The 25,829-nt window shown below is 46.7% G+C and overlaps 1 protein-coding gene across 1 annotated transcript in view; it reads left to right on the forward strand.

Moving 5' to 3' along the window:
- Nucleotides 1-25,393, forward strand: part of LOC135811730 (uncharacterized) — a 32,667-nt gene extending 7,274 nt beyond the window's left edge. The window contains exons 5-27 of the mRNA XM_065324969.1: nucleotides 453-718; nucleotides 1,432-1,591; nucleotides 1,863-2,021; nucleotides 4,446-4,729; nucleotides 5,364-5,456; nucleotides 5,851-5,929; nucleotides 7,245-7,283; nucleotides 7,984-8,282; nucleotides 8,602-8,703; nucleotides 9,088-9,157; nucleotides 11,947-12,012; nucleotides 12,556-12,657; nucleotides 13,153-13,360; nucleotides 13,922-14,017; nucleotides 14,892-14,982; nucleotides 15,650-15,714; nucleotides 16,271-16,394; nucleotides 17,210-17,304; nucleotides 18,016-18,098; nucleotides 18,973-19,000; nucleotides 19,513-19,620; nucleotides 20,037-20,174; nucleotides 22,381-25,393. Of these exons, the coding sequence (XP_065181041.1) occupies nucleotides 453-718; nucleotides 1,432-1,591; nucleotides 1,863-2,021; nucleotides 4,446-4,729; nucleotides 5,364-5,456; nucleotides 5,851-5,929; nucleotides 7,245-7,283; nucleotides 7,984-8,282; nucleotides 8,602-8,703; nucleotides 9,088-9,157; nucleotides 11,947-12,012; nucleotides 12,556-12,657; nucleotides 13,153-13,360; nucleotides 13,922-14,017; nucleotides 14,892-14,982; nucleotides 15,650-15,714; nucleotides 16,271-16,394; nucleotides 17,210-17,304; nucleotides 18,016-18,098; nucleotides 18,973-19,000; nucleotides 19,513-19,620; nucleotides 20,037-20,174; nucleotides 22,381-23,143 (3,518 nt within the window). The 3' untranslated portion in view covers nucleotides 23,144-25,393. The remainder of the gene's footprint in view (nucleotides 1-452; nucleotides 719-1,431; nucleotides 1,592-1,862; nucleotides 2,022-4,445; nucleotides 4,730-5,363; nucleotides 5,457-5,850; nucleotides 5,930-7,244; nucleotides 7,284-7,983; nucleotides 8,283-8,601; nucleotides 8,704-9,087; nucleotides 9,158-11,946; nucleotides 12,013-12,555; nucleotides 12,658-13,152; nucleotides 13,361-13,921; nucleotides 14,018-14,891; nucleotides 14,983-15,649; nucleotides 15,715-16,270; nucleotides 16,395-17,209; nucleotides 17,305-18,015; nucleotides 18,099-18,972; nucleotides 19,001-19,512; nucleotides 19,621-20,036; nucleotides 20,175-22,380) is intronic.
- Nucleotides 25,394-25,829: the final 436 nt, after the last annotated feature.

The raw sequence follows: 25,829 nt of genomic DNA on the forward strand, positions 1-25,829 counted from the left end.
GCTTTCATATCTATCACATGCCCATACTGGAAAGCCATAATGGGTTATTTTCCAACTCCAGTCAACCCATTCATCTATGGGTCACATGATGTCAGCCATGTTGGTTCCTCTGTGGTCATGTTTCTTTTTTCTCCACCTGTTTTCCAGTAGGGCTGTGTTAATAGTAAAAAATGACATGATCACTTTCTACACAGCTGCCATCTTCATAATCTCTGTATTCTCGGGAGCAACGTTTAGCTTCATTTCTTCGCTCGTTGTCCATCATGGCTGTAGTTTTCTGCCTCACAGCACTGTGGGATGAAGGATTGGTGCAAGTTTTGTTGAATCTCAGGGTTTGCTGAATCTCAGGGTTTATTGAATCTCAGAGTATCACATGTCCATGATCATGCATTCTTGAGACTTTTTCTCTGCTTTCACGCCACCGTGCATGGCTCTATGTCCTGTTTGCGCAGAGCTCGAGAAGAGCGATCGCAATGTGGCCGAGATGCTGTACCAGTTCGGCACCTGCACACGCACTCGCATACACGGTGGAGCGGACGGGTTCCGCACGTCCAGCCACTTCTTCTGGATACCGTACAGCCAGGCTCGGAGCGGCGCTGCTGCCAATCCCAATGCAGACAGCCTGAGCCCGCTGCAAATCAAGCTCACAAGGCGGCTCTATCAGCCCACAAACACCGCCAACAAGCGGTGCATTCGAGATAGAAGCCATCCTGCACAGGTAATTCACTGAGTTGGCTGTTAGATTGCTCAGCATTGTTTGGCAAGGGAAGTGCTTTGCAAGCCCTAAGTGCATGTAGGATATGGTATACAAGGAGCTGCAATGTAGATACAGCTAAGTGCCGAAAGGTCAAGATGGCGCCTGCACGAGCTGAAAGCACTTATTGAGCTGATTCCGATATTGTGTGGGGTGAAAATTGACAAAAAATGAATTTATCTTGTTTTGCACTCCACCTCTGCATGTTTCTTTCTGACTTTAGCTCCTCAATTCAGTTGAGCTTTTTCTCTTGCATGTTACTGCATCGAACTATCGTTTCCTGAATGAATCTACAGCCAGCAGTCCCAGGACCCTCATTCGTGATCTGTATACAGTGTTTGGTTCACGATTGCACATATGCACGCACTCGCACACTCGCACTCACCTTTACACACTCGTACTCGCCTGCACACTCTCGTACTCACCTTTGTCCCCGTTTCTAACCTTTTCTTCCGTTGGCCTATCAACTAGGTCCAAGGAATATAATTGCTGAGTCAAATGATCTCGGATACGGAGACCACCTCTACACAGGGACTGCATTTTCAAGGTCCCTTGAGGAGTCGGAAAGTCGGCTCTTGACCTACCCTGTACGCGAACCTGTTGAGCAGTTGGCTCTGTTTCACTGTAGTTTTACATCATCAACTAGTGCAATGTTGTCTCTGTTCTGTTCACTGCAGAACGTCAGCCGAGCATCGATGGCCCTCTCCGCTGCCACTGGCCACGGCTATGACTGCCTGTCGTATCACTACGTGTTGGTCACCGGTGAACGGGAACGCCATATCACTGGTCATTCGCGCTTGGGAAGTCTGCCGCCTGTCGTCAGCCATCATACGTACGGTAGGTGGTGTGTGTGATGAAATGATGTACTGAAATGGAGAGCTGCGGGGGGGGGGGGGGGGGGGTAGGAGGAAGGGAGTAGGTGGAGAGAAAGAGGGAGTGTTTGTGTGCATGCGTGTGGACGGACTGTGTGCATGCCCGTGTGTATGTACGTTCATATGTGCATAACTATGCCAGTACTAGTATGTCTCGTCTTGGTATACAGATTTAGCAGCATAAAGAAGCGCCTTCACCTTGCCCCATTCTCTGTGTTGTCCTCTACCATGAGCAGGGTTGTGTCCAGGGAAGATGCCTTCCCAGAGCGAACCGTGCAGCAATGCCAGCATGTGCAGCGCCCAGTGCAGTGAGGAGATGCGATCATGTTCCTCAGGCCCATTGTTTGAAATCTTCTTGAAGCACCGGCAACAAAGCTTGGGAGAAGAAACATTTGGTGAGTCTCCAGGATACTCACAATGTGGTGTAAAAGGTTTGCAATGCTGGAATCTGGAAAAGTGGTCTTGATGGCCATTATAATCTGATAGTATAAACTAGCACGTTGCCAGAGTGTACAGTGGGGACTTTTCTTCTTAGTTTACTGTGAGTCCACAAATTTTCGGCCCTTTCAAATTTTGTCCTCCCAGGTCTAAAACACATTTCGGCTGCAACAAATTTTCGGCCTGTACTGCTGCTGCCTGTATACATTGTCACACTGAATCTTGCGAAACAAAATTTTGGACGCAACTAATTTACGGCCAAACTTGACCAGGCCGAAAATAGCCGAAATTGGATATGCGCCGAATATTTGTTGACTTACAATAGCTCATTCTCTCTCATACTCTTACTTCCACTCTCAATCAACACCTCTATGATTGTGTGTATCCCCCCCCCCTTCTCTCTCTCTCTCTCTCTCTCTCTCTCTCTCTCTCTCTCTCTCTCTTTCTTTCTTTCTATTTCTCTCGTTCAAAAGTAGCCTTTATCAAACCAAATGTTTTCAATCTGAGAATGCAAAACCCCCAGTACAGTACAATGCAAATTATATTGCAGAAACATGCTTACAGGACTGTCGGTCGTCGAAGAACTGTGGGTAAGCCTCCTAGCCTAGACCGTTTTTTATGTTCATGTATGCGACAGTCTATGCACAGTTGAGTCACCGTGTATACATTGGTATGCTGTGCTTGGTGAAATTCTAGCCTGGCCGTTCTTCGGCACTCAGTTCTTTGGCGCCCGACAGTACTGTAGCATTGAGCTCAGATAAATGCCTTTTAAAGGGGAAGTATACCCCAAAATCAAATTTTCACCAGTAGTAGTCTTCGGGGTGCTGAGTCCATTGGTAGCCAGTGCAGGCTGTCGTAATAAAACGACTCATCCGTGTTCCATTCCCGTGCATGGTACATGCATGGTGCGACGGCACAATGACAGCTGTCGCAAATCACACTGAGTATTACACGTGTTTTTTGGTGATTCCTGGTTAGCTGCTAGCTTTTCCCTAATCGAAGTTGTTGCCGCCGCGAAATCTGGGGGTTTGTGTTCGTCCTGGCGAAAACCGTGTTTTGATCCGTTGAGGGAGACGAGAGATACAGTGCGAAGACGTACGATCTGTCCGAGAATCGGCGAAGAAGAAAGCTTCGCAGACTACCCGTAGTGGTTGGGAACAGAATGGAACATATACCAGTCGATGCCTGTCATGGTAGGGATGACTGCTACGAAGTTTTAGCCCCATGCTCCCCAGCGCTTTTTAGCGCCCGACGATAATTACCAAATTTCATCGATTTTCCATGTGGATCAAAGCATAGTCTCCTCAATCTTCTCCAGTCGAGCTGAGTCTGGACGCTACAATGTCGAGACGCGAAAAGAGAACATGCATGAACACACAGGAGCATCACATGCAGCTGCATTCTGCCTTGACGAAGCTGAGAACAACACCAGCACCACGCATTTGGAAGACATTTCGAAGAAGACGAAGAACTACATATCCGCGTTCAAAAAAGCCTCTGTACTGTGTGTGTGCATGCAGTATGCATGCATGCATGCGCGAAGCACGGGGTCCGCGGATCAACTAACTTTACTTCGTTCAAAAATCATTGTGCCACACGGGTTGTATGATTTGTGTGCGATCATGGTCTTTCTTCTTGACAAACAAAAGTGAAGTTTTTCGATCTTCAAATCGCCATAGCGTCCTTGTCATGACTCCAAATCAGCTGAAACTTTACAGGAGGAATGAAAATGCCATGCTGAATCGATTGGTACCATTTTCGAAGGGTTTCCTTGAAAAATAAAATTTAGCCTGCACTGGCTGCCATTGGTCTTGGTCCGAGGAAGCTGAGACGCTCCCTTCCTCCTTTATTCCCAATCGAACTCGCGCATTTCCACCGAAACTGGGTGACTGCGTCCTACTAGATGGGGATTTGTATGCAAAAGTCACTAAAAGCGCCATTTCGTTCTTATAAAAGCACGGATGACCGCGGTTGGTCCAGATGTTGTAGTCTTTTGAACGCTGAGTCGACTGGTTTTGGTTCGAAAAGGCTGCGATACAGCGTTCGGCCCTTATTCCCAATCGAACACGGGTGACCAAGCGGTCACGTGCTCATGCCTACACCAGCCGCCTGGTCACCGTGCCTGCAGGCTACAACTTTCACACCAAGGTTCAACTGAAAGGTTCAAAGGCTCAACTCGAGTGACAGGAACGCTGCAAAAATTGCAGCCTGCAGGCACGGTGACCAGGCGACTGGTGTACGCATGACCACGTGACCGCTTACTCACCCGGGTATCCGTCCCCTTTTAAAGATGGACGCACTGAGGTGGACATTGACTGTGGATGATCCCATCTCAACCAGTGCCTACGCTTGCTCATTATGCTCCTTGCTTCTTCCTCCAGATCTGCTGCCACTGGTGACGGTGATGAGTTCGCAGGCGGCGGTTCTCGAAGCATGCTCTCTGCACCACACTCACATCACGCTGGCGGCCACGCTGGAATGGTGGCCCGGGTACGCGGACAGAGACCGTCGCCAGTGCCTCAACTCCCATCTGCCCAGCTGCTGGTGCTACTCGTCCTGCGCCGTGCGCATTGAGGCGCACATCTGGCTTGGCGATCAGGTCGTGACGTCACACACTGATGACGTAGGATATCTACATGTGGATGAACTTTTGAACAAGCAGTATGTGAGTTCTCAAACATTTAAATCTCATCCCTACCCATATCAATACAACTGTGAATGGTACCATTCGGCTGTTTCTTTTAAAATACAACGAACTCTTCTCCTCCATGCGCTCTAGAGCCGACCATTGCTACCCTCGGTAGCCATTACTCACACCAATAATTTCAAACAACAGAGGGGGTCACGGACAAAACGTTTCCTTCTGACGGCTGTGTCGGTTACAATATCCAGTATCACATTCTCTGAAGAGCCTTTGATAGGCGAAACAGCTGTCAGAAGGAAATGTTTTATCCGTGACGCCTTCGTTGTTTGAAACTATTGGTGTGAGTAATGGCTACCGAGGTAGCAATGGTCGGCTTTAGAGCGCATGGAAGAGGCGAATTTTATGTACCCCTATCCATGTAGTCACTATCCAATGGTTATGGTAAATTGGGATTTTAAATATGAGTCCTAATTTTCAGACTGGCCAAGCTTGAGTTGTTTTTATTACTTATGAACTCACCACCCTCGATTTGGGCCACATCCGAATTCACAACACAGTATCCCGGTGGTGTAGCCAATCACCTTCCAGTGCACGATACACGTCTCATCAGGCTTGGCTGCAATAGTCTAAATCATGTTGTTTTCATTCTGCGTAGCGCACCAAGGAACTCTTCAAGTCAAACGTGGTTCTGAAGTTCCCGATTCCCGACAACACTACTCGTTTTGACGGCGACCTCAGCCGGATCAAGGTACAGCTAAGCTATTCTGACTTGAAGTAGATTTTTAACCCTTGCAAATGTTGCTACTGGTGTTTTTGTACAAGATGAGTAATCTCAAGAGTCTTGTTTTCTCATTGCTGAGTGACCGTAAGCAGGTGATTGCTGTACTGCACAATAAGAAATCTCATGGCCTCTGATGTACAGTCAACTTTGCGTACAACGCCACTCGGCGGGGCATCAAAATAATATCCTTATTCGCGAATCGGCCTTATACCCGAATTCTCATTATTTGTATTACAGTTAGACGGGACTTTGCTCTGGGCATGGAAATTCTGTCGTTATTCGGGAATTGTCGTTATATCCGCAGTCGTTATTAGTGAAGTTGACTGTATGGGTTGGTGTGTGTATACTGGGTCATGTGTAGATGGTGTTCCGTGTGTATTACACTGGTGATGTGTTTGGACCTAGTAGAGCGGAGTGGAGCAATGCAACGCTGAATGCATGTGAGTAGTGTGATGGTCGTCACTACTGTTTTCAGGATTAGAACTGCTGTGTGTTGGTGTTTGCGTTCGTTCGTCCGTGTGTGCGTGTTTGTGCGTGTGTGTATAGATGTTTGTGTGTATACGTGTGTATACGTGTGTGTGTGTGTGTGTGTGTGTGTGTGTACGTGTGTGTGTGTATGTGTGTGTGTGTGTGTGTGTGTGGGAAAAATAAAAATAAAAAAATGAAAAGACCAAAAATAGGGATTCACTGGCCAGAAAAATCACTTCAAATAGCTGTACGGTGTAGACCAGGCTGAATAGTGACGGTCAATTCTTCAGCCTTGCAAGCTGTTGAATGGTGCAATCCCAGCACAAGTTGCTATGGCTTCTGCCGTAGCATTGCTATCATCGCCTCCGGCGATGGGCGTCAAAGGTCAAAGGTCAAAGGTGTGTGTGTGTGTGTTATTCCCTCCTGGCCCCTGCCACACAACAATGCAACAATATGCTTGCTATAGCTGACTTCTTCTAACAATACATGATGTGCGCGTGTGTACATGTATGTATGCATGTGTGTGTTGGTCCAGGCGTGTGGATACATATGTATCTGCATGCAGGAGTGTTGCATTTAACCCTTTGAGACCCCAACGATCGAATTCGATCGTTTGGTATACAGTGACACTAAAATAATTATATCTCTGATATTCCTTCACCGATTTTCATAAACAAAGTATCTACGTTTTGAAAAGACGCTTGGCTATCATGTCGAAGTTATCCGAAGTCTCTAGGAGTTACGATGCCGCCGTGGTGAGACTCGAAGTCGGAGACAAACTGAAAAATGCACTCAGATCGAAAAATTCAAATTTTCACGCTGCACTTGGCATGAGATTTCCCCGGAATGGTACGTCATACTCAAGCATGCTGCACACCAAGATTTTGCGCTTGAAACGAGCTTTCCGCTGTAGTTTATTTGAAGTCGATGCGATGAAGGAGAATGGAATGGCGGCTGTTTGAACTTTGCTGAAGCTGTTCGCGCACGGCTGCTGTTTTGGGCGGCATTATAGGCCACGCAGAGCAGAGGCTGTGCAGGTAGTTGGCTTGAGTGTGGCACTATTCTCTTCGTCTTGGAAATACCTTTCCAACGGTGGTTAGTTTGTAAAAATCGGTGAATGTTTCATAGAGATACGAGCGAAAGTGCATGTCATTTGAAGGTGCGTAAATTGTCGTACTTTCAGTGGGGTCTCAAAGGGTTAAACCCATTTTCTTTACAAGCTGTGTGAATCATCAAAAAGACATTGTTTTGCGCTGGATATGTTCTTCTGCTTCTTTTTGCACGCAGCGTGTGGATTCAGCCACACACATCACACACTAGAATCAAGTAAGAAGCATAAAGCCATAGTCCTATTTTATGGTAAAAAAAGGAGGACGAAATGTTTCGAGTTATGACTAACTGTCCATAATTAAATTGGCTCGCCATCCGAGTTCAACTTTACAATCTTATGATCTACTGTTACCAATCTTATGATCTACTGTTACCATAGGCTTTAGGAGCTGCATCTGTGCCCTGATCCTTGAAGGGTGGTTGCATTCCTACGGATGCGGAAACCTCGGCCTCTAGCTGAGTCTAACGCGAGCCGTGATTTTTACAATTTTTTGAAATTACCATAGCTGTCTTTATTAACATATTTCACGATAGAATCAGTATTCTGAAGAGACCTAGCTTCATTGTCCTCACTATAAACCATTGATGCTTCTGCAAGCACTCAAATCCATCACCTTTTCACTTACAAGTACTTACAGAACCTCCAAGTGATTCTCGTGAGGCTTGAAGCTGGACTGTTTCTCTAGTCCAGTGGTCAACTTTATATCTACTTCTAGAACACTGGTGTCAGCATACGGAAGGTCATTTACGATCGTCTTGCTTAGGGGCAATAACCTACCGCTAGCGTGATTGGTGGTGGTGATGTTTTGCCAAAGCAAGCGGTTATCATGTCGTTACCCGCTTACGTGTTCGTGTACTATACACTCATGCTGGCTGACAGTTCGACTTATTCAACATTGAATATATTTTTCTCCAGGTTTGCTGCCTTTGATGGATTTACACAATGCCAGTGCACGCGTATTGCCAGCTGTGTCGAGTGCCACAGCAACGGCCGCACCACCAACTCCCAGCCTCGTTGATCTGAGCATCATGTGGCTGCTCCGGTTTCCACAATCGCGCGACACTGTGCAGCCTTCAAGCTGCTTACTGGGCCCGGAGTACAAGCATGTGTGCAGTGGTGCAGGCACGGCACTCTTCAAGGTGTCAATACTGCAGGACGGGGTTCTGTCTTCAACGACTTCTCGTATCGTCAATTATCACAATATTCTACAGCAGGTAATATTGCAGTGCGGTGAAGAGATTGTAGCAACTTCGGCGATACTAAGGGAATTGAGTTTTGCTCCATATGTGGGGGACTTGAATTCTCAAGTCGGCAGGAAAGGCGCAAGCTCCCATGTAGGGAGAAATACACAGTGAAAGAAATTCTGCGTCAGGCAAAAGTATTTACTGTCTAGCTTTTTTGATTTCTTGCCGACTTCGGTGTTTCAAGATTTTTAAACATTTTGGCATTTTGTGTTTTTTTGGGGGGGGGATTGGCCTGACCTGACCTTGAAACAAGTTGTGCATCATTCTGTTCCCGTTCTTATTGCCCCAGGCCAATGGCAGCGTATTTGAGACGCGTCTGCAACTCACGCCTGCAGACTTTGACGTCGACAATCAAACCCTGCATTGCCTGCCTGGAACAGCCACTGTGACAGTAAGCCCCCTCCTGCACAGCATGCTTTCCAATCGCCAGTCAAAACACGAATGCAGCTGATAATTCTATTTTACGATATTAATCGATTTCAATCATTTTAGGTCTTCGTTGTCACATGTGCATCCTTTGAGTTTTCCGAATGCAATCTAGGAAAAAAGTCATGCTGATGTTTGCAATGCTGTTGGGATGGATGCTTTTCAAAATATACTCTCGGATTAACCTCTCCTCTTCTTGCCATTTCTCACTCACTCATTCTTTTATATCTCTCTCCTTCTCTCTATCTCTCTATCACTCTATAATAGTTATATTATTATTCTAGCTATCTATTTCTCTCTCTCTATCTATCTATCTATCTCTCAATCTTCTCGCCTCCTGTGTGATTAGATTCTCGTCCAAGGATCATTCCTGAACTACACACAGTCTCGCAGTGAAGCTATTGCAAGAGCGCCAAAAGGTACGTACACCCAGGGATAACTGTTGAGAAATGTTCCTGCTCAGTGATCCAGCTGGCCACAGACTTTTCTTCCATGGTTTCAGGGCCTGCTGGAGAGCCGGGTCAGCCGGGTCACGCGCCCGGCTGGGGAACTGCACGACCTGGCTGAACAGGTAACACCGGGTCCAGTCTGACCCGGCTGAAAAATGTCTCAAACTGACAATGGATTCATAAAATTCCGGTATTTTACGACTCGCGGACCCCATCTCTTGCAAATCTAGCGCAACCGTACACACTACAGTCTACAAGCGACAGAAACTCGGCTAGGGTCAACTGCGGTCAACTGGTTCGAGCGCGATCTGGCCAGCTAGCGGCGAGCAGGAAGTCAGGACATACAAAGTCGATGGGGCAGGCAGTCAAAAGCGTGAATTTGGCTATAGCCTTGACACAGTTGCAATTTTTCAGCTGACTGGTGATTTGGACGATGGAGCCCGCAGCGAAGAGAAAAAGAACTCACGCTTTCCAAGACTCTTGGAAGAAAGGTCGACCCTGGCTGGACTACGACCATGCCAGTCTATCCATGTCATGCGCTTTGTGCAAGACGCATTTCCAAAGGAAGATGAGCGGCGATGGATTTGGTCGTTCGTCCTGCTACTAGCACTAATTAGAAAACAGAATTCCTTTTTTTCAAATTGTTAAATCAGAATCCAATGGAACTGCTTTGCATTCTTCACGTAATGTCGTTTACCTTCTACGTTTGCGGACTTTGATAGTTCGCCTTGTTCTCTAAAATTTCCGATTTCCGGCAATACATTCGCCTTTCTGTTTTCCTGCATTTTGAGCAGGCTTTTTGGTTGTTTTTCTGCCGGATGATCTGACCCGGCTTGACCCGGCTGGCCTGCATGCGCCAGGTACACTCTGACCGGGCTGTGTTGAATGTCTAGAGCAGGCCCTGGGTTTGTCATATCCAGTGCGCCAAAGTGCCTTGATCTTTGAGGCTGGTGGTATTCCTGCAGGTGTGGCACTTCAACCTACTACTAACTTCAATAAGAACTACTGTAAGGGCCATTATTCTAACGGGGCGCATATATATTATATCGATTTCCTAAAATTGACTGGTTTACGTGTACCAAAGGTAACGACTCCCACTCATTCTCAACGCTCAATATCAACAGTATTGTATCGATTTCTGTATTTTTATTTTAAATACTGGACATGGATATTGAATTAAACTGTACTCAGTGACTTTTTTTACATTTTACAGGCTACGTTTTATTATTGTAAAGCTTTCCTTTTGATCTTGTCTCTTATTGTTGTGACCTTTCCACAATAATTGTGTTGCAGTGTCAACAAAACAAAAAATTCTGTATAACGATTTCTATTTAACGACAGATTTCTCCTCGTTCTAACTCGTTTGAATTAGCACTTCGTTATTAATATGGCTTTTACAGTATGAGGCCTCCCACAGCCCTGGCCAGAGAATTCCAATGTCATGAATATAATAATGCCAAGGGCTACGCGACCCTACCAACACACACACACACACACGCACGCACGCATGCACGCACACGCACACACACACACACACACACACACACACACACACACACTTGTACATGTTGCTCACTGCCAAAACTGGTCACGTGGGTCTCCCCGGGAGAGGGGAGAGAGACTCAAAAGGAATCTTGGAAAGATGACTCAATTGGCTATTGAACCGTCCAACGGCCGACACCCCCTGAAATCCCCAAAACTCTGGGTGGACTTGAAAATGATCCCACTTATGGGCTCACCACACCTCCGTAAGTGGGTGAGGACAAGGTGCAGAAAAAGAATCGACGCATCAGGGTATCCGTCCCGGGATCCAACTGCGGGATTCACTGGGGCACACACACACACACGCATGCACGCACGCACTCTCTCTCTCTCTCTCTCTCACACACACACACACACACACACACACACACACACACACACACACACACACACACACACACACACACACACACACACACATACAGACCACTCTTCCCACGTGAACGCGGCGCTATTTTATCCACAAGGTTGGATTTTTCTGCCTAGAATTGTACATGTACCGTTCTTCAAGGTGCTGAATATGGTTTATCTCAAAACCAGTAGCGAGAGCCTTGATACATGTGAGTCTCATGGTCTAGTGGTGCTAGTAGTGTGAGGAGAATGTAGTGTAAGGAGTGCATGTTTACTGTGTGAGCTCTCCTTCAGCCACACACCAGCATACAGTGTTACAATATCATAGGGGTGACAAGTATACAAGGGATGTTTTTGGGAAATTGGCCCCTCATGTGGTAGATTCGGTGTCACGTGTTTGTTTCGTCTTGGTCGTTGTGCACACGCGTCCTTGGTTGGTGGTGTTGTGCGCATGCGCGAGACTGTGTGAGCTGGTCTTTGGTCTGTCGTCTTGTCAAAATGTAGTCGTTTTCCGTGATCCTGCTTGTTATAATAAAAAGAGTGTAAAAAGGCAGTCCAGTGGTGGCGGTTGAGCTGATGCAGTGATGGAGAAGCAGTGTTACAACTACTACACTCATAGCCCGTATTCATTGCTTCAAAGATGACACGGATGGAGGATGTTTTGAAAATCACAATATGAAAATCGTGGGTGTGCCGTTGCCACGCCGGTTCCGACACCCCTGGGTATTGGATGTTTGTTCCAGTGGATTCTCGCCAAGGGATATGTTGTGTAGGTATGCGTGAGGATTGTCCTGTCCATGATCGGAAATATAATCATAGCGCCCTGTGTTGGCATGATTCTATCCATTTCGTGCGTTACTCTTTAGATTGGTGCTCGCTGATGAGACAATGGAAGGAACACCTGGCTCCAAGTACTCGTCCGGCTCTGACAGGTACGATACTTTCGGGCTTGTGTTTCATTGTGCGTGATGATGACGATGACGATCCGAAAGTCTCTTTTATGGGCAAAGTGGAGCACAATCATCACAATATGATAATGATGATGGCTATGGTATTCAAATGGATTTAGCCCAGTCACATGGCTGCACATTTGTACAACTGCATTATGGCTGCACTTGACCTAACTCCACAACTACACCCATGACAATTCCTGCTTTACTGGCAATCACCACAATCACCATAGTCAACATACTGGAGAACTCTGATTGGAGTGTACTCCCACCTGTGGAGCACTCCACAGTAAAGTGCTCCGGGCAATACGTAACACAGCCATCATTACCACTAGGCTGTGCAGTGAATGTGAAGGTCAAATTCCTTGTCTCACCACTGTATCTTCACAACATATTAGTGCCGCCCAGAAACTACTTTTTCCTGATTAGCTATAACTTTGTGGCGGCGAATCCTTTGATGCTATTTTAGGCTCCCAATTATTTGACTTGCTGTGTATGCGTGTATTTGTGCTCTTGGTGTGTTAGGGTTCACAGTCGGCGGGGTCCAGAGAAGAACAGACTCAATGTCCGTACTGATCACTATACCGGTCGTGTTATGCGTTCTGCTGCTGACAGTGGTGGGCCTAGGTATGGTGATCGTAAAGTGGCCCATATCAAGTGATATCCACTCGCACATTGTGACACCAGCCCTGCCGAGCAGATCATCAAGAATGCATGACCATACCCCAAATTGCAGTGTAGCTCACTATTTCGATCATGTATGGGCCAACCTTCTCCCCCACCCCCACACACAAGCACACACAAACACCCTCCCAACTCCTGTGGTGGCAGCCATCTCAGTTGAGTATTTGGTAGAAAGCTTGCTGTGTTTGTCACGGCTACAGCTCTCTTACTCTGATGCTTTGAACCAGTTTGAAAATGCTCTGCAGTTCATACGACTGAAATTGTGATCGAGTCGGCGGGTCACTCTGAGCTCGGTGGACGAGATAAACAGAGTCGAACCAGCTAGCTGTCTGAAGATGGAGTATATCTCTCACCTAGTCTGTAGACTTGAACAGGAGTGCAGTTGTTCCTGTTCAACATTACAATTTGGTATGGTGAATGTGTGCGTTCTTTCTGCAGTTATCGTGGTCCGAAAGCTCAGCTGGTTTGGACGCGAGCCGAAGCTGCTGCAGCGCATACTGTCGGAGCGAGAAGAGGCGAACGACGGCGTAATGCTGGGTAGGCGGAAGTCTCTGGCTCTGCTGCTCAAGGGTAGTAGTGGCTCGCCAAGTCCGATGTCAACACTGCCCAGTCCGAATAGGTCTGAGAAGGTCAACTACAATTACATGTGAGTTGGGACTTGTTCTGTGTTGTTTGGTGATCATGTATTTGTGATTCACTTTGTAAGTGCGCTTACCTGCCCTACACAATATGGCCAAGACTCATATCAGTGGGTGCGTTCATGCTTGCATCAGCGCAGGTCTCCAACTCACCAAAAAACACATTCAAAAAGAAAATTCAATTATATTATTTAAAAGTTTTGCACAATTTTGTCTGTCTTGGATCATTTCTTTGCGACTTTCCATGTTCATGTATGCTACTCTGTCTGGTTTGTGAGCTGAAATAGAACCACACTCATACCTCGGTTATCCGCACTCCCAAGTTACGGGCAATTCGGTCTACCGGGCACCCTTAGGGCGAATTTCAGCGGAAATGTTACTACTTTCTGTCATTTTTGTGGCAACAGTGATGTCACATGCCTTAACTATGGCCTTTACCCCTCAAGATGTATTTGATTCGGATAGTTCAAAGTTACGGGTAGTGCCCTATCCCGGACTGTCCGGATAAACGAGGTATGAATGTACAAAACAAATGAAGCCACTAAGTCTATGTGTTCTTTCTCTCGCAGACCAATGGACAAACTGCACGAAGCAGCAAGCAAGGGTGACTGGACATGCTTTCCACCGCAACTAGAGTTTCCCGTCGGTCAGCTGCACATGGAAAGGTTGGTAGTGTTGTGCCAGGATTGAAGTACAGTCAAATTCCCTAATATCGACTGCAGATATAACAACAGAATTTCCATGCCCAGAGCAAAGTCCCATCTAGCTGTATACATTATAGTGAGACTTCGGGTCTAAGCACAATTCCTGAATAAGGGCACTTTTCTGATGCCCCGCCGAGTGTCGTTAGACGCAAAGTTGACTGCAATGGGTTGATGCCCTGATCACTAATATCACAGAGGAGTAGTTGAACAGCTTGCCTTGCACAGACACAGACACACACACACACACACACACTTTCTCTCACACATACACACACATACATACACACACTTTCTCACACACACATGCAAACACACATACACAGGGGAATACGATTTCTTCTTGATATTTGGGCTTCATACACCTGGGAATACTGATCCTCATAATCACTCACCATGATGCATAGTACAGTTCAATGAAATCCGATCAGCCCTGTGCCAGTTCCTAACCCAGTGTTTGCATGTGTAGGGCCGGCTGCACGGTGCCATGCATGGCACTCGCTTGATTGGATGTAATGAGCAGCACTGTACGTTATTTAAAAAGGAAAAAAAGTAAATAGAGGTTTAAGCTTATCTTATTATGGAAGCGTGTTTTGAAGAGAAACCTGATTTTCAAGATACACTGTCGGCACACAAGCCTGGTTTTAGTGTTGACACACATTGAAACACCTGGTGTGAATATGAGCCTAGCCCTGACATCGGTTTGTACAAGAATAAGCCCGGCTATTGTAGGCGACATTACGGTATTGCATATGCTGGGTACTACTACTTCCTATTGAACTGTGCCGCTGTATGTGTTGGTTTATGCATGCTCATTTCAAACCAACTTTATATTCAGACAAATCGGCACCGGCCAGTTTGGCTGTGTGTGGCTGGCAAAGGCGTACGGCGTCCAGGAGGACCAGGAATGGACGCATGTAGCTGTGAAGGTAAGACACACGGTGTGAAATTATCCCCCCCCTTCTCCGGTACCGGGTACTATAACCCAGCCCCGCGGTTATTACCATCCTGCCCGGGCAAGACATAGAGTCACTTTGACCAGCAGACCGTAGGCCGAGTCCTCTTTAGTGCCTGTTGTTATGGACTGTGATTTGCAAGGGCTTAGTCCGCCTTCATCTGATACGTAATGCATACCAAGGCTTTAGATGCTGTATCTGCGCCTTGTCCTTGAGGGTGGTGGCGTTCTTACGGATGTGGAAAGCTCGGTCTCAAGCCAAGTCTAATGCGAACTGAGCTTTTTCCCCCAAGACACTCCTTCACAGCCTACACTTGAGAGCATGATTAGTGTTCACTTTACATCTACTAAGAAAGTCAGTCACTTTTAGGGCAAGTACTTGGTCTTGGAGTCCGCCTTCAACTTTAACTTAGTGCACGTATCCCATTTGTGAATAATCACATTTGGACGGGGTTTATATGCGTGCATGGAGAGTGTACTGAAGCTCAGCAACTCCGACCTTTTTCACTCGGAGGCTCTCTCTTCCTCTCTCACTACCCCTCTCACTCTCCCTCTCTCTCACTTTCTTTCTCTTAATTTTTTTCTCTCCCGTACACACACTGTCTCTCTCCCTCTTCCCCTGTTCGTTTACGTGTGTGTAGATGTTGAAGGATGATTCTCCAAAAAGGGATGCGGAGGATTTCCTCAAAGAAGCTGAGAACCTAAGGTTAGCATGGAAGTAGCTAGCATCAGCCCAATCAGCTAACTGCAAGTTGGTTAGAGCTGTCATTGCTTGCCTGTACAGCAAGAATCTACGGTGAAAGAGTCCAGTACCCCTAGTACTATGGGGTATAGTGAAAATTTTTAAGGAATGTTCATCGCGCCTCATCAATCACTGGGCCCCAAAGAAAACAGTGCATTTCCTTTCTTTTTTTCTTAATTAAAGTAGAGATGTCTATGCCCATTTGGGGTGCGCTATGCTGATGTGCCACGGCATTGACGCATCTTATTGGGAAAACAAACATTACCCCCAACAGTGGGCAACTCGTGTCTTGGGAATCTATGAAACCAGGACTTCATATTATGTGACACATCTGTGCACACAATCTGCAGCCTATGCATGATACCTGCACAGTTGTACACTACTCTGCTTTGAGTACGGCTCTATGGTCGATCACTTTGCACTCTTTGCCAACTGGACTCCCAAAAGCCCACCTCAATGGTCTGCGGGGGGCAGAACTGTCGGTGTGGCTCACGGCTTGTGTCTCATACGGTGTCTGCAGCACATTCTATCATCCGAACATTGTCCAGCTACTTGGTGTCGTTGTCCACGGCATGCCCAAGATGGTGGTGCTGGAGTACGTGGACGGCGGAGACTTGCTCACACACATGCAGACCTACCGACAGGTAAGACCCAGAAGTATTCTGTGGTGCAGTTGTAAAGAAACGGCAAGGAGAGAACAACATTATAATGGCAATCACGAGAACAAGTCGAATCGACAGGTCAATACTTTCATCGTGCAGTGTGCAGCTGTGATCAGGATATGTAGAAACAAGATGGGGACAAGGGAGAGTTGAATAATTTCAGGTGTGCCCTCTGCTGTGACAAGGTGCTCCAGAACAGAGACACATTATTCAGCTTTCCTATCAGTTTCCGGTAGTATTTTGGCATGAAGCATGATTGTCTTCACATTTATGTGTCCTGCAGAGACAAAGAATAGTACTGCTGCCTTTGAATGAGTTTATCCTTTTTTTTAAGGCATTTTGATCACTTTGACAGGAGAACAGGGATTCTACTATACCGGTAGCTTATGCATCTGTGTGTGTGTGTGTGTGTGTGTGTGTGTGTGTGTGTGTGTGTGTGTGTGTGTGTGTGTGTGTGTCGGGCGTGTGTCGGTGTGTGTGTGTGTGTGTGTGTGTGTGTGTGTGTGTGTGTATGTATGTGTGTGTCGGTGTGTGTGTGTGTGTGTGTGTGTGTGTGTGTGTGTGTATGTGTGTGTGTGTGTGTGTATGTGTGTGTCGGTGTGTGTCGGTGTGTGTGTGTGTGTATGTGTGTGTGTGTGTGTGTGTGTGTGTGTGTGTGTGTGTGTGTGTGTGTGTGTATCTGTGCATGCCCGTGCATGTGTACGAGTGCATTGTTGTGTGCATGCATGAGTGCGTGGTCGTGGGTATGTGCGTGTATGCATGCATGCATGTGTGTTTGTGGGCAATGGCTTGTTCAGAGCTCTCACTTGCTGAGTGAGATGGACTATGTGGACATGGCACTGGATGTAGCAAAGGCACTCCACTATCTTGGGACTAAGAAACTAGTCCATCGGTGAGTTGACTATGACAATGATTTTAACACTAAGCAAGTCATTAGACCAATATACCGGAGAAGGGGCAGTGTTGGGATATAGAGAGTGAACGACTGGAGCAGTGAGGATGCGGGAGGGGGGGGGGGGTGGAAGTGAGAGGGAGAATGGTGGAGGGAGGATGCGGGAGGGAGGATATGGGAGGGAGAATGATCCTTTAAAGAAAATTCATGTGAAAAGTAGAGGAACTCCACTACTATATGGGTCTCACTCTAATATATTCTGTTTTGAGGATATAGCAGACTGCATGCAATTTTGGAGTGCCACAAATGAAAATTAATTGTATAATTTCATGAAGTTCAGGAAAACAAATCGAGGTCACATGTGCATCTATCGGAGAACTAGCCAGATAATATTGTTACTAAAGCATCCTTCAACTTCTCTCACAGCAAGAATGTCCACTTAGAATATGGATATGCATAGAAAGGACCAATTGGTGCGCATGTTCACTGGTTTGAGGGAAAGATGCAAACGGGAAAAGTCTGAAGAAATAATTGACTGTCACCACCAGGACTCGAACCAGGGACCCTCAGGCGACGCTCTAACCACTGAGCTATGGTGTAGTCGTTATCCCAGCAGAGACCGTTCAGCATTTTCTTCAGACTTTGGTGATCGTGTATTTGTGGTTCATTGTGGTAATTGTGTCTGCTTGCCACCTACAATTTCCTTTGTAGTGACGTGGCAGCTCGCAATTGTCTCGTGAAGACCTTATCATCCACTCTACCCGGAGTCAAGACACGGATCACAAAGCTTGCAGGTAAGTTCTACTGTGAAACCTGTGTAAGACGACCGCTCAAGGGACCTTCAAAATGTGGCCTCTGTTACCAGGTGGTCTCCTTATCCAGGTTCATTTGACTGGAACTTATAGCATCCCTTGGTCCTGGTTTCTGCGGTCTTCTAGGACAGGTGATCACCTTATCCGAGTGTACTGTAAACTGGTTGATAAATATGGTGGTAAAGACACACCTGGCAATATGGCGGTAAACACACGCCTACCCACACACGCTCTCTAGGCTGCAAAGTTCTGGCACAGAGCTCTCCTTCTCACTGTAACTGCCTAATGTTTTCAGGGTATCAATGTTCGCCATTTTCGCAAGAAAAGCATGACGCAAATATGCATATTGACCAACGTGAAATCAAACTTTAACAGTGAGTGTATGTGGCCACAGTGCTCTGCGAACATTTGCCATCGTAAACTCGCTGGTTCTGAGAGATCGTGGAAATTTTGTGAAGTGGATATTGGGGGTTTACAGTACACAGAATACATGTGCGTAGTTTGCTGCTGGGAGTAACATCGCACTCCTGATCACAAACGTCACATGCAATATCCGGATATTGCGTGTGAAGTTTGTGATCAGGCGTTATGTGTTGCCTCTTTTGTATGGATCCGAATGTGTGTGTGCACGTGTGTGTGTGTGTGTGCACGTGTGTGTGTGTGTGCATGTGTGTGTGTGTGTGTGTGTGTGTGTGTGTATGCACATGTGTGTGTATGTGTGTATGTGTGTGTGTGTGTGCGTGTGTGCGTGTGTGTGTGTGTGTATATATGGATGCGTGTGTGTGTGTGTGTGTTCGTGTGTGTTTGTGTGTATGTTCTCCTATGCTCCACTTACATGCATTGCCGACCCATAAAGATTTTGGCCTGGCACGCAACGTACGAGGGTAAGGAATGTAAAGAAGCTTCCATAATGTAACCTATTTCTTTTCATGTTTACATCAATTTCACTGTAGAGATTGAGCAGAATGTTGGCAGGTTAAGTTGTTGCAAAATTCGTTCCTGCAAGAAATTTTGTGGGTTGTGCATGAACCGACCACACACCACCACTGCGCTCTGCGGCCAACCACTAACACTTCCCGCAACACTTAGAGGTTCCTTCCAAGTACTGAAATAATTTCTTCGGATAGCCGTGTCGGTCATTGCATAGAGTTCAAAGATGCTAAATCAACGGCCCAGAGCAGGAAGGACTGCATAGTTGATTCTCAGTTTAGCCTTGATTTTGGTGCAAGCTGGGCTGCAGCAACTTTACCATATTCAACCGATCAGAGCCGAGTGAGACCATCAGATGCTCAGAATATAACCCCGATTAATTTTCCGTTGCTTCACCCTGCTGTCGTTCTTCTCGTGTGTGCTGGGTGCGTGCGTGTGTATTTTGCAATCTGTTATCTAATAACAGTACTCATGATTGCTACACGCTGATACGCGGAGATGCTCTGCTACCCGTCAGGTGGATGGCACCAGAGTCGATAGCGAAAGGCGTCTTCACCAATGCGTCAGACGCCTGGTGAGTTATTTAGCACCTGGAGTGTAGTGCTGTACAGTGTACTCTATAGTCTATCAGTTACTGCAAGTAGTAGCTAGCAGTCGGATATGGGTTAATGCTGCTCCGATATGAGTGGTTGAATCTCATACCCACGGCCTGGTTGAACATCATTCTCAATCCTCGGACACTTGTCTGAGGGTTGTCTTAGCTTCGCTATGTGCATGAAACGCAGCATTACAACAATGACTTAGCCGGTTGTTGTCTGTACTCTTCTGCCTTCGATGTATCTGTCTGCAAATGCCCGTGTGTTTGTGAACGTGCACGCGCACGTCTGTTTTTCTGAAAGTGTATGTGCATGTAATTGTTTGTGAACTTGTATCTGCATGTAATTGTTTGTGAACGTGTATATGCATTTAAATGTTTGTGGATGTGTGCAGGTCGTTTGGTGTACTCATGTGGGAGATCTATACGCTGGGCAACACACCGTACAGCGAGTGTGGACCCAGCCATTGTGTGGCTGCTCACATCAGCAGTGGTGCCGTACTCGACCAACCAGCCAGGTGCCCGAAGAGAATGTAAGTCGTGCTTTGCGTTCACAATGCTGCCGATTGGCACACAAAAAGCAGAGTGTGCTGAACGATGTACAGAAAGCCGACTGCTGCTAAAACGCACGCACAGAAAATTTAATCAGAATGCCGCTGAAACGCACTTGGCATGCAATGAAGACTTGTGTCACTGAGGCCATGTAGCTCTCAGTGGAAGTACAGTGTACGTATTTCATAAATGTACGGAAGTTGACTGCAGTAGAACACTGGTAAGACGCACCCGCATCGTCCACAGGAAAGTCTAGTATTCGAGGTACTTTCTTATCCGGGCAAAACTTAATGTCAGTATGGATCAATTTACCTATGCTCTGGATAATGCACGTACTAAGCAAGAGTATGGAGGTATTGAGGTCCACTGTACTACAAGTTACTGTATAACACCTCTATTTCGGTGTAATTTAAATTTCGGTAACTTCGGTACTGGTCCTGGATCACCTACTTGAAGTAATTTAACATTACACCTAAATTTCCCAAAATACATGTACCAAAAATATGTAAAAATCATGAAAATCGCTGTCAAATTAAAAAAAATCAGCTTGTATACTGGTAACATACATACACGTAACATGTACCGGTATCAAGAGTACATAACCCCAGGGTTATGTACTCTTGATACCGGTATACATACATGTATGTGGAGCCTTTTGGCCTTGGCGGAGATATTAGTGCAAGAGCGTTTTTTTTTTTTTTTTTTTTTTTTTTTTTTATTTTTTTTTGGTGCCATGCATGGCGAATTTATCCTTACACCGAAAGGTCAGGGGTTGGCTTTTACCGAAATTTTACAACACCGAAAATAAGGTGATATACAGTAACAAATATTCAGCACATACAGTGGTCCCATATTCAGCACATGCGGTGGTCACATATTCGGCACATACAGTGGTCACATATTCGGCACATACAGTGGTCCCACTGTAACCCGGCACCGTTTGTGCCACGGAAATCTGCTGGATTTGGGAGGGTGCCGGATTAACAAATCGGATTTACTGCTGCAATGTGCATGAAGAGGACATTTTGGCTACTGAAAATTGTGCTGGTTTATCGAGGGAGCTGGTTTATAAAGTGATGGATTCGAGAGTTACGACTGTACTTATTTCCGGCTATTTTCGGCCAGGTTATGCTTGACCGAAAATTTGTTGCGGCCGACGTTTTGTTTTGCACGGTTCAGTGTGACAGTGTACACAGCCACCAGTAGTACAGTCTGTCCTCTTTTATCCGGTCCTCTTTTATCCGGTCCTCTTTTATCCGGTCCTCTTTTATCCGGTCCTCTTTTATCCGGTCCTCTTTTATCCGGTCCTCTTTTATCCGGTCCTCTTTTATCCGGTCCTCTTTTATCCGGTCCTCTTCTATCCGGTCCTCTTTTATCCGGTCCTCTTTTATCCGGTCCTCTTTTATCCGGTCCTCTTTTATCCGGTCCTCTTTTATCCGGTCCTCTTTTATCCGGTCCTCTTTTATCCGGTCCTCTTTTATCCGGTCCTCTTTTATCCGGATCCCTCGCCATCCGGAAGAAAATCGTTGGTTACCGATTTACAGCGTATGCCATGCGTACATACAGCATTTGTGTTCGATTATCCGGTTCCCTCGCCTATCCGCGTATTTTGTGGAAAAACGGTTGTGTGCGGTTAAGCGAGGTGTGACTGTAATGCTCGAACATTTGGTGCGTTCGAAATGGGTTTTAGCCCTGAGAGGCCGAAATTTGAATGGACCGAAAGTTTGTAGATTAACAGTATACCAACTTAAACAAAATGCTTTTCTAGGTACGGTATGCCTATGGCACCTGCTGTTTGAAGTAACGTTTCTTACAGGTAGCCTTTCTCACACTCGCCGAACAGACTGCCATGCAGGTTTATGTCCGTACTTACGTGGATATGCTTATCGGGCTGAACTGCACATCATGACAGTTATTTACGGTTTGAGGAAAATAGGGCGTCGTGCACGGCATACAGCAAGAGCTCCACAGTGCATTGTCTTTGGTTTACCCTTTCACATATTTTGCTGGGTTTAGCAATGTGATAAATGTGCAGACAAGCTGGTCCAAAACTCCTTTCCAGCTGTACTAAATTAGGATTGTGAGCACAACTTGGCCTAACCCAGGAAAGACCATTTTCCTGATTGGAGTATAGTCTTCATTTCACACAATGTCTCGGTGTATTTCTTGTCATATTCCGTGCTCTAGGTACATGATGATGAAGAGCTGCTGGAGCAAGAACCCAAAGGGCCGGCCCTCGTTCCACCACGTCTGCGCCATGCTGCACTCGTTCCGCAAGGGGTTCGTGCGTCGGTCCACCAAGAGTACAGCCGTCACCATGAGCACTCTCGGCAGCGTGGGTGAGTACCTGGCCTGCGACGCGGGCACTAATCTGGATCGACTGGCAGCGCACAGCGTGGCCTGTCCGCCAGCCGTCTTCGAACACAGCAGCAGTAGCAGCATCGCGACGAGCAGCAGAAGCCGTGCTACGTCGTCGCCGCCAGACCTGGGCGTGAGCGCCGTCCGCCAGCCCGCGCAGAGCGGCTCCGTGTTCGAGCATTCTCCGTGCACACAGCGCCTCGGCATGAGCAGCATCGGCGACTTCCTGGAGCCGGGCGGCTACGAGAAGCTGGACCGCAACGCCACGCACAGCACAACCTGTCCTTCCATTGTGGTGGAGGACCACCACAGCGCGAGCTCCACGTCGACTCCTGGCATGCTGAACAGCCAGCGGAATTTGCACGACGGCAGTAGCTCAGTGTTCGAGAGCAGTCCGCTGCTGCAGCGTCGTCACGTCGTCCATGACGAACACCCTTCTACAACCGCTAGCGATGGCGGCAATGAACGCCTGGGTCGCAATCTGGCCGTCAGAGCCACGCCGACAACCCCTGCCTCTCTGAGTGATGTGCCTGTCAGCGGTGATGACGTGAGTGTATTCAAAGATGGCCGATCCAGTGTGGAGTCGCTGTAATGGAGATATAGTTTATTATTATGTATTCATCGATGAGCCGATCGAGTGCAGAGTCGCTGTGAAGGCAAACATTGTATTCATCGATGAGCCGATCGAGTGCAGAGTCGCTGTGAAGGCAAACATTGTATTCATCGATGAGCCGATCGAGTGCAGAGTCGCTGTGAAGGCAAACATTGTATTCATTGATGAACCGATCCAGTGCAGAGTCGCTGTAATGGCGAAACATGTATTCATCGATGAGCTGATCAAGTGCAGAGGCACTGCGAAGGAGAAATGTGAGATCATTGGTGTGCCGATCAAGTTGATGATCCTGCTGACCAATGTGTATCTGAAGTTTTGAGGATCAATCCAGTGGAGTGGAACATTGACAGAGAACAAGTACAGTTCTGTGCTGTGTGTGTACCATGATGATCAGTCCTATGCTGTGATGACAAGTCCTATGCTGTGATAACAAGTCCTATGCTGTGATAGCAAGTCCTATGCTGTGATGACCAGTCCTCTACTATGATCATCAGTCCTATGTTATGAGTATCAGTCCTATGCTATGATGATCGTCCTGTGCTACGATCATCAGTCCTGTTCCCACGATGATCAGTCCTGTGCCATGATGGCCAGTGCTACTCTATGATGACCAGTCCTGTGCATGATGATGACCAGTGGTATGCGATGACGATGACCAGTGCTATGCGATGACGATGACCAGTGCTATGTGATACTGATGACCAGTGGTATGCGATGATGATGACCAGTGCTATGCGATGATGATGACCAGTGGTATGTAATACTGATGACCAGTGCTATGTGATAATGATGACCAGTGCTATGTGATAATGATGACCAGTGCTATGCGATGATAATGACCAGCCCTATGCCGTGAATCCCCGCGATGACCGGTCCTGTCCCATTATGCCGACCAGCCCTATGCCATTATGATCACTGCATTCTGTACAAGAGTTTAAAGCGGTACACTGGTTGATTTAAGCCATCATCATCACCACCACCATCTGGAGATAACAAAGCGCACTGTTATCGTGAAACGATATACCCCTTCACAGATGTGTGTGTGTGTGTGTGTGTGTGTGTGTGTGTGTGTGTGTGTGTGTCACCATGGCTAAAGTTAGCCTTTCAGTCCAGCAAGACTGACCGTCAGGCACTCGACCAAGTTCGACAAAAAGTAATTAATGTGCAGATGCTCGTGTCCAAAACTGGCTGTATTTAATTAGGTTTGTGAGCGTGATCTGGCCTGAACCCAGGATTTGACAGTCGGGATTCATTTTTCCTGAATGGAGTAAAACCGAAATATGCACACGATTGCTTCGCACATTTCGTGTCGTATTCCATCAACCAAAGGCTGTATTTCTCCGTCCCACTGTTGGTGACATCATTCACATCTTGGTCTGTACCCCCAGCCAAATGCTATCATTTCTTGGCCTACGTTTTCCACACATGAAAAACAACAGAGACCAAAAGGTGATCCTTGTTCCATTTACTGTAACTATAAACAATTATTAATTTGAATAATTTCCTAAGACAACGATCAAAATACCTACTACACATTCGCGTGTATCTTTTTTTGCTTGAATGTATCACTCTACTTGTCTGCATGGTAATAATTTGATCCTTGAGCAAAAACGATCACAATTGCTTCCCCCGTCCCTGTTTCTGCAGCTTGAGAATCTCAGAGAACCGGTGACCATTCACAGCACTCCCTTTGATGTACTTTGAGTATGTGACTTGATTCGTGTTTCACAGCAGCTATTTTCTTCTTACTGCGCTGCAGCGTATTGCTATTATTGTGGTGTGCCGTGAGTTGCTACCTTCAAGTGTGTTTGCTATCTGCGATGTTCATCCACAGTTGGACAGTGTAGGACTTTAAATTTGTCATATTTTTTTGCATTTTTTTGCTTACAGCCATGGCTGACTATCGCCCCCCCCCCCCCCCCCCCTCCGTATTTGCCTCTATTCTCTGGCTACGGGAAGGTGAAATAAATAAATAAATAAATGCAGCAATTCCCTCTCGGGTTGTTACTCATGGCAACGCAGCGCTTATGGAGTGATTGTGTGAGGGCTTGATGTTTCTCTGGACCTGGTATACCCCCCTCCTGCATGCATGTTCCCATGCCTCGGTCACATTTCACACTGCCATAATATTGTGCTTCGACGTTGCCGTGAGTTACTTGAACTTGCTTTCTCATTTCATCTGGGTCTGAGGTTTTGCTGCCATGCCATTGGCCCACCACGGGCGCAATTTGCCGGCCTGAGTGTTTTTGGTAATGCGTCCACTGAACACAGAATCTCCATAAGTCCAATACGGCCTGTAGGCTGGTAGGGTGGGGATGGTGGCTTTCCAGCTTCTGAACCAAACTCTTGCCAATATTTTCAGAAAAGCTTCGAAAAAATGTCCAGAAACCTGTTTTGGCCGAGTACGGGGTCAACAGCTAGTAACATGTGTACTCCTTGTGACAAATCTGTACTCAGGCAGTAGAGAAGCAACACCAAACAATGCATACAAATTCTGTCTGCAGGGCATTATTCGTACTTCGAAGTATTCTTTCAAAGTCTGCTAATGATGTCCCTCCTGTTCATGTCACGTGTATGCCCTGCAAGACCCTGATGTCACTCTAAACGTTTGTGACATCATCGAGGCTCTCGCAAGATGAATAATTTCTCTGCTGTTCACACGCAT

Source organism: Sycon ciliatum, chromosome 3 (assembly GCF_964019385.1).
Source record: "Sycon ciliatum chromosome 3, ocSycCili1.1, whole genome shotgun sequence".
Lineage (NCBI taxonomy): Eukaryota > Metazoa > Porifera > Calcarea > Leucosolenida > Sycettidae > Sycon > Sycon ciliatum.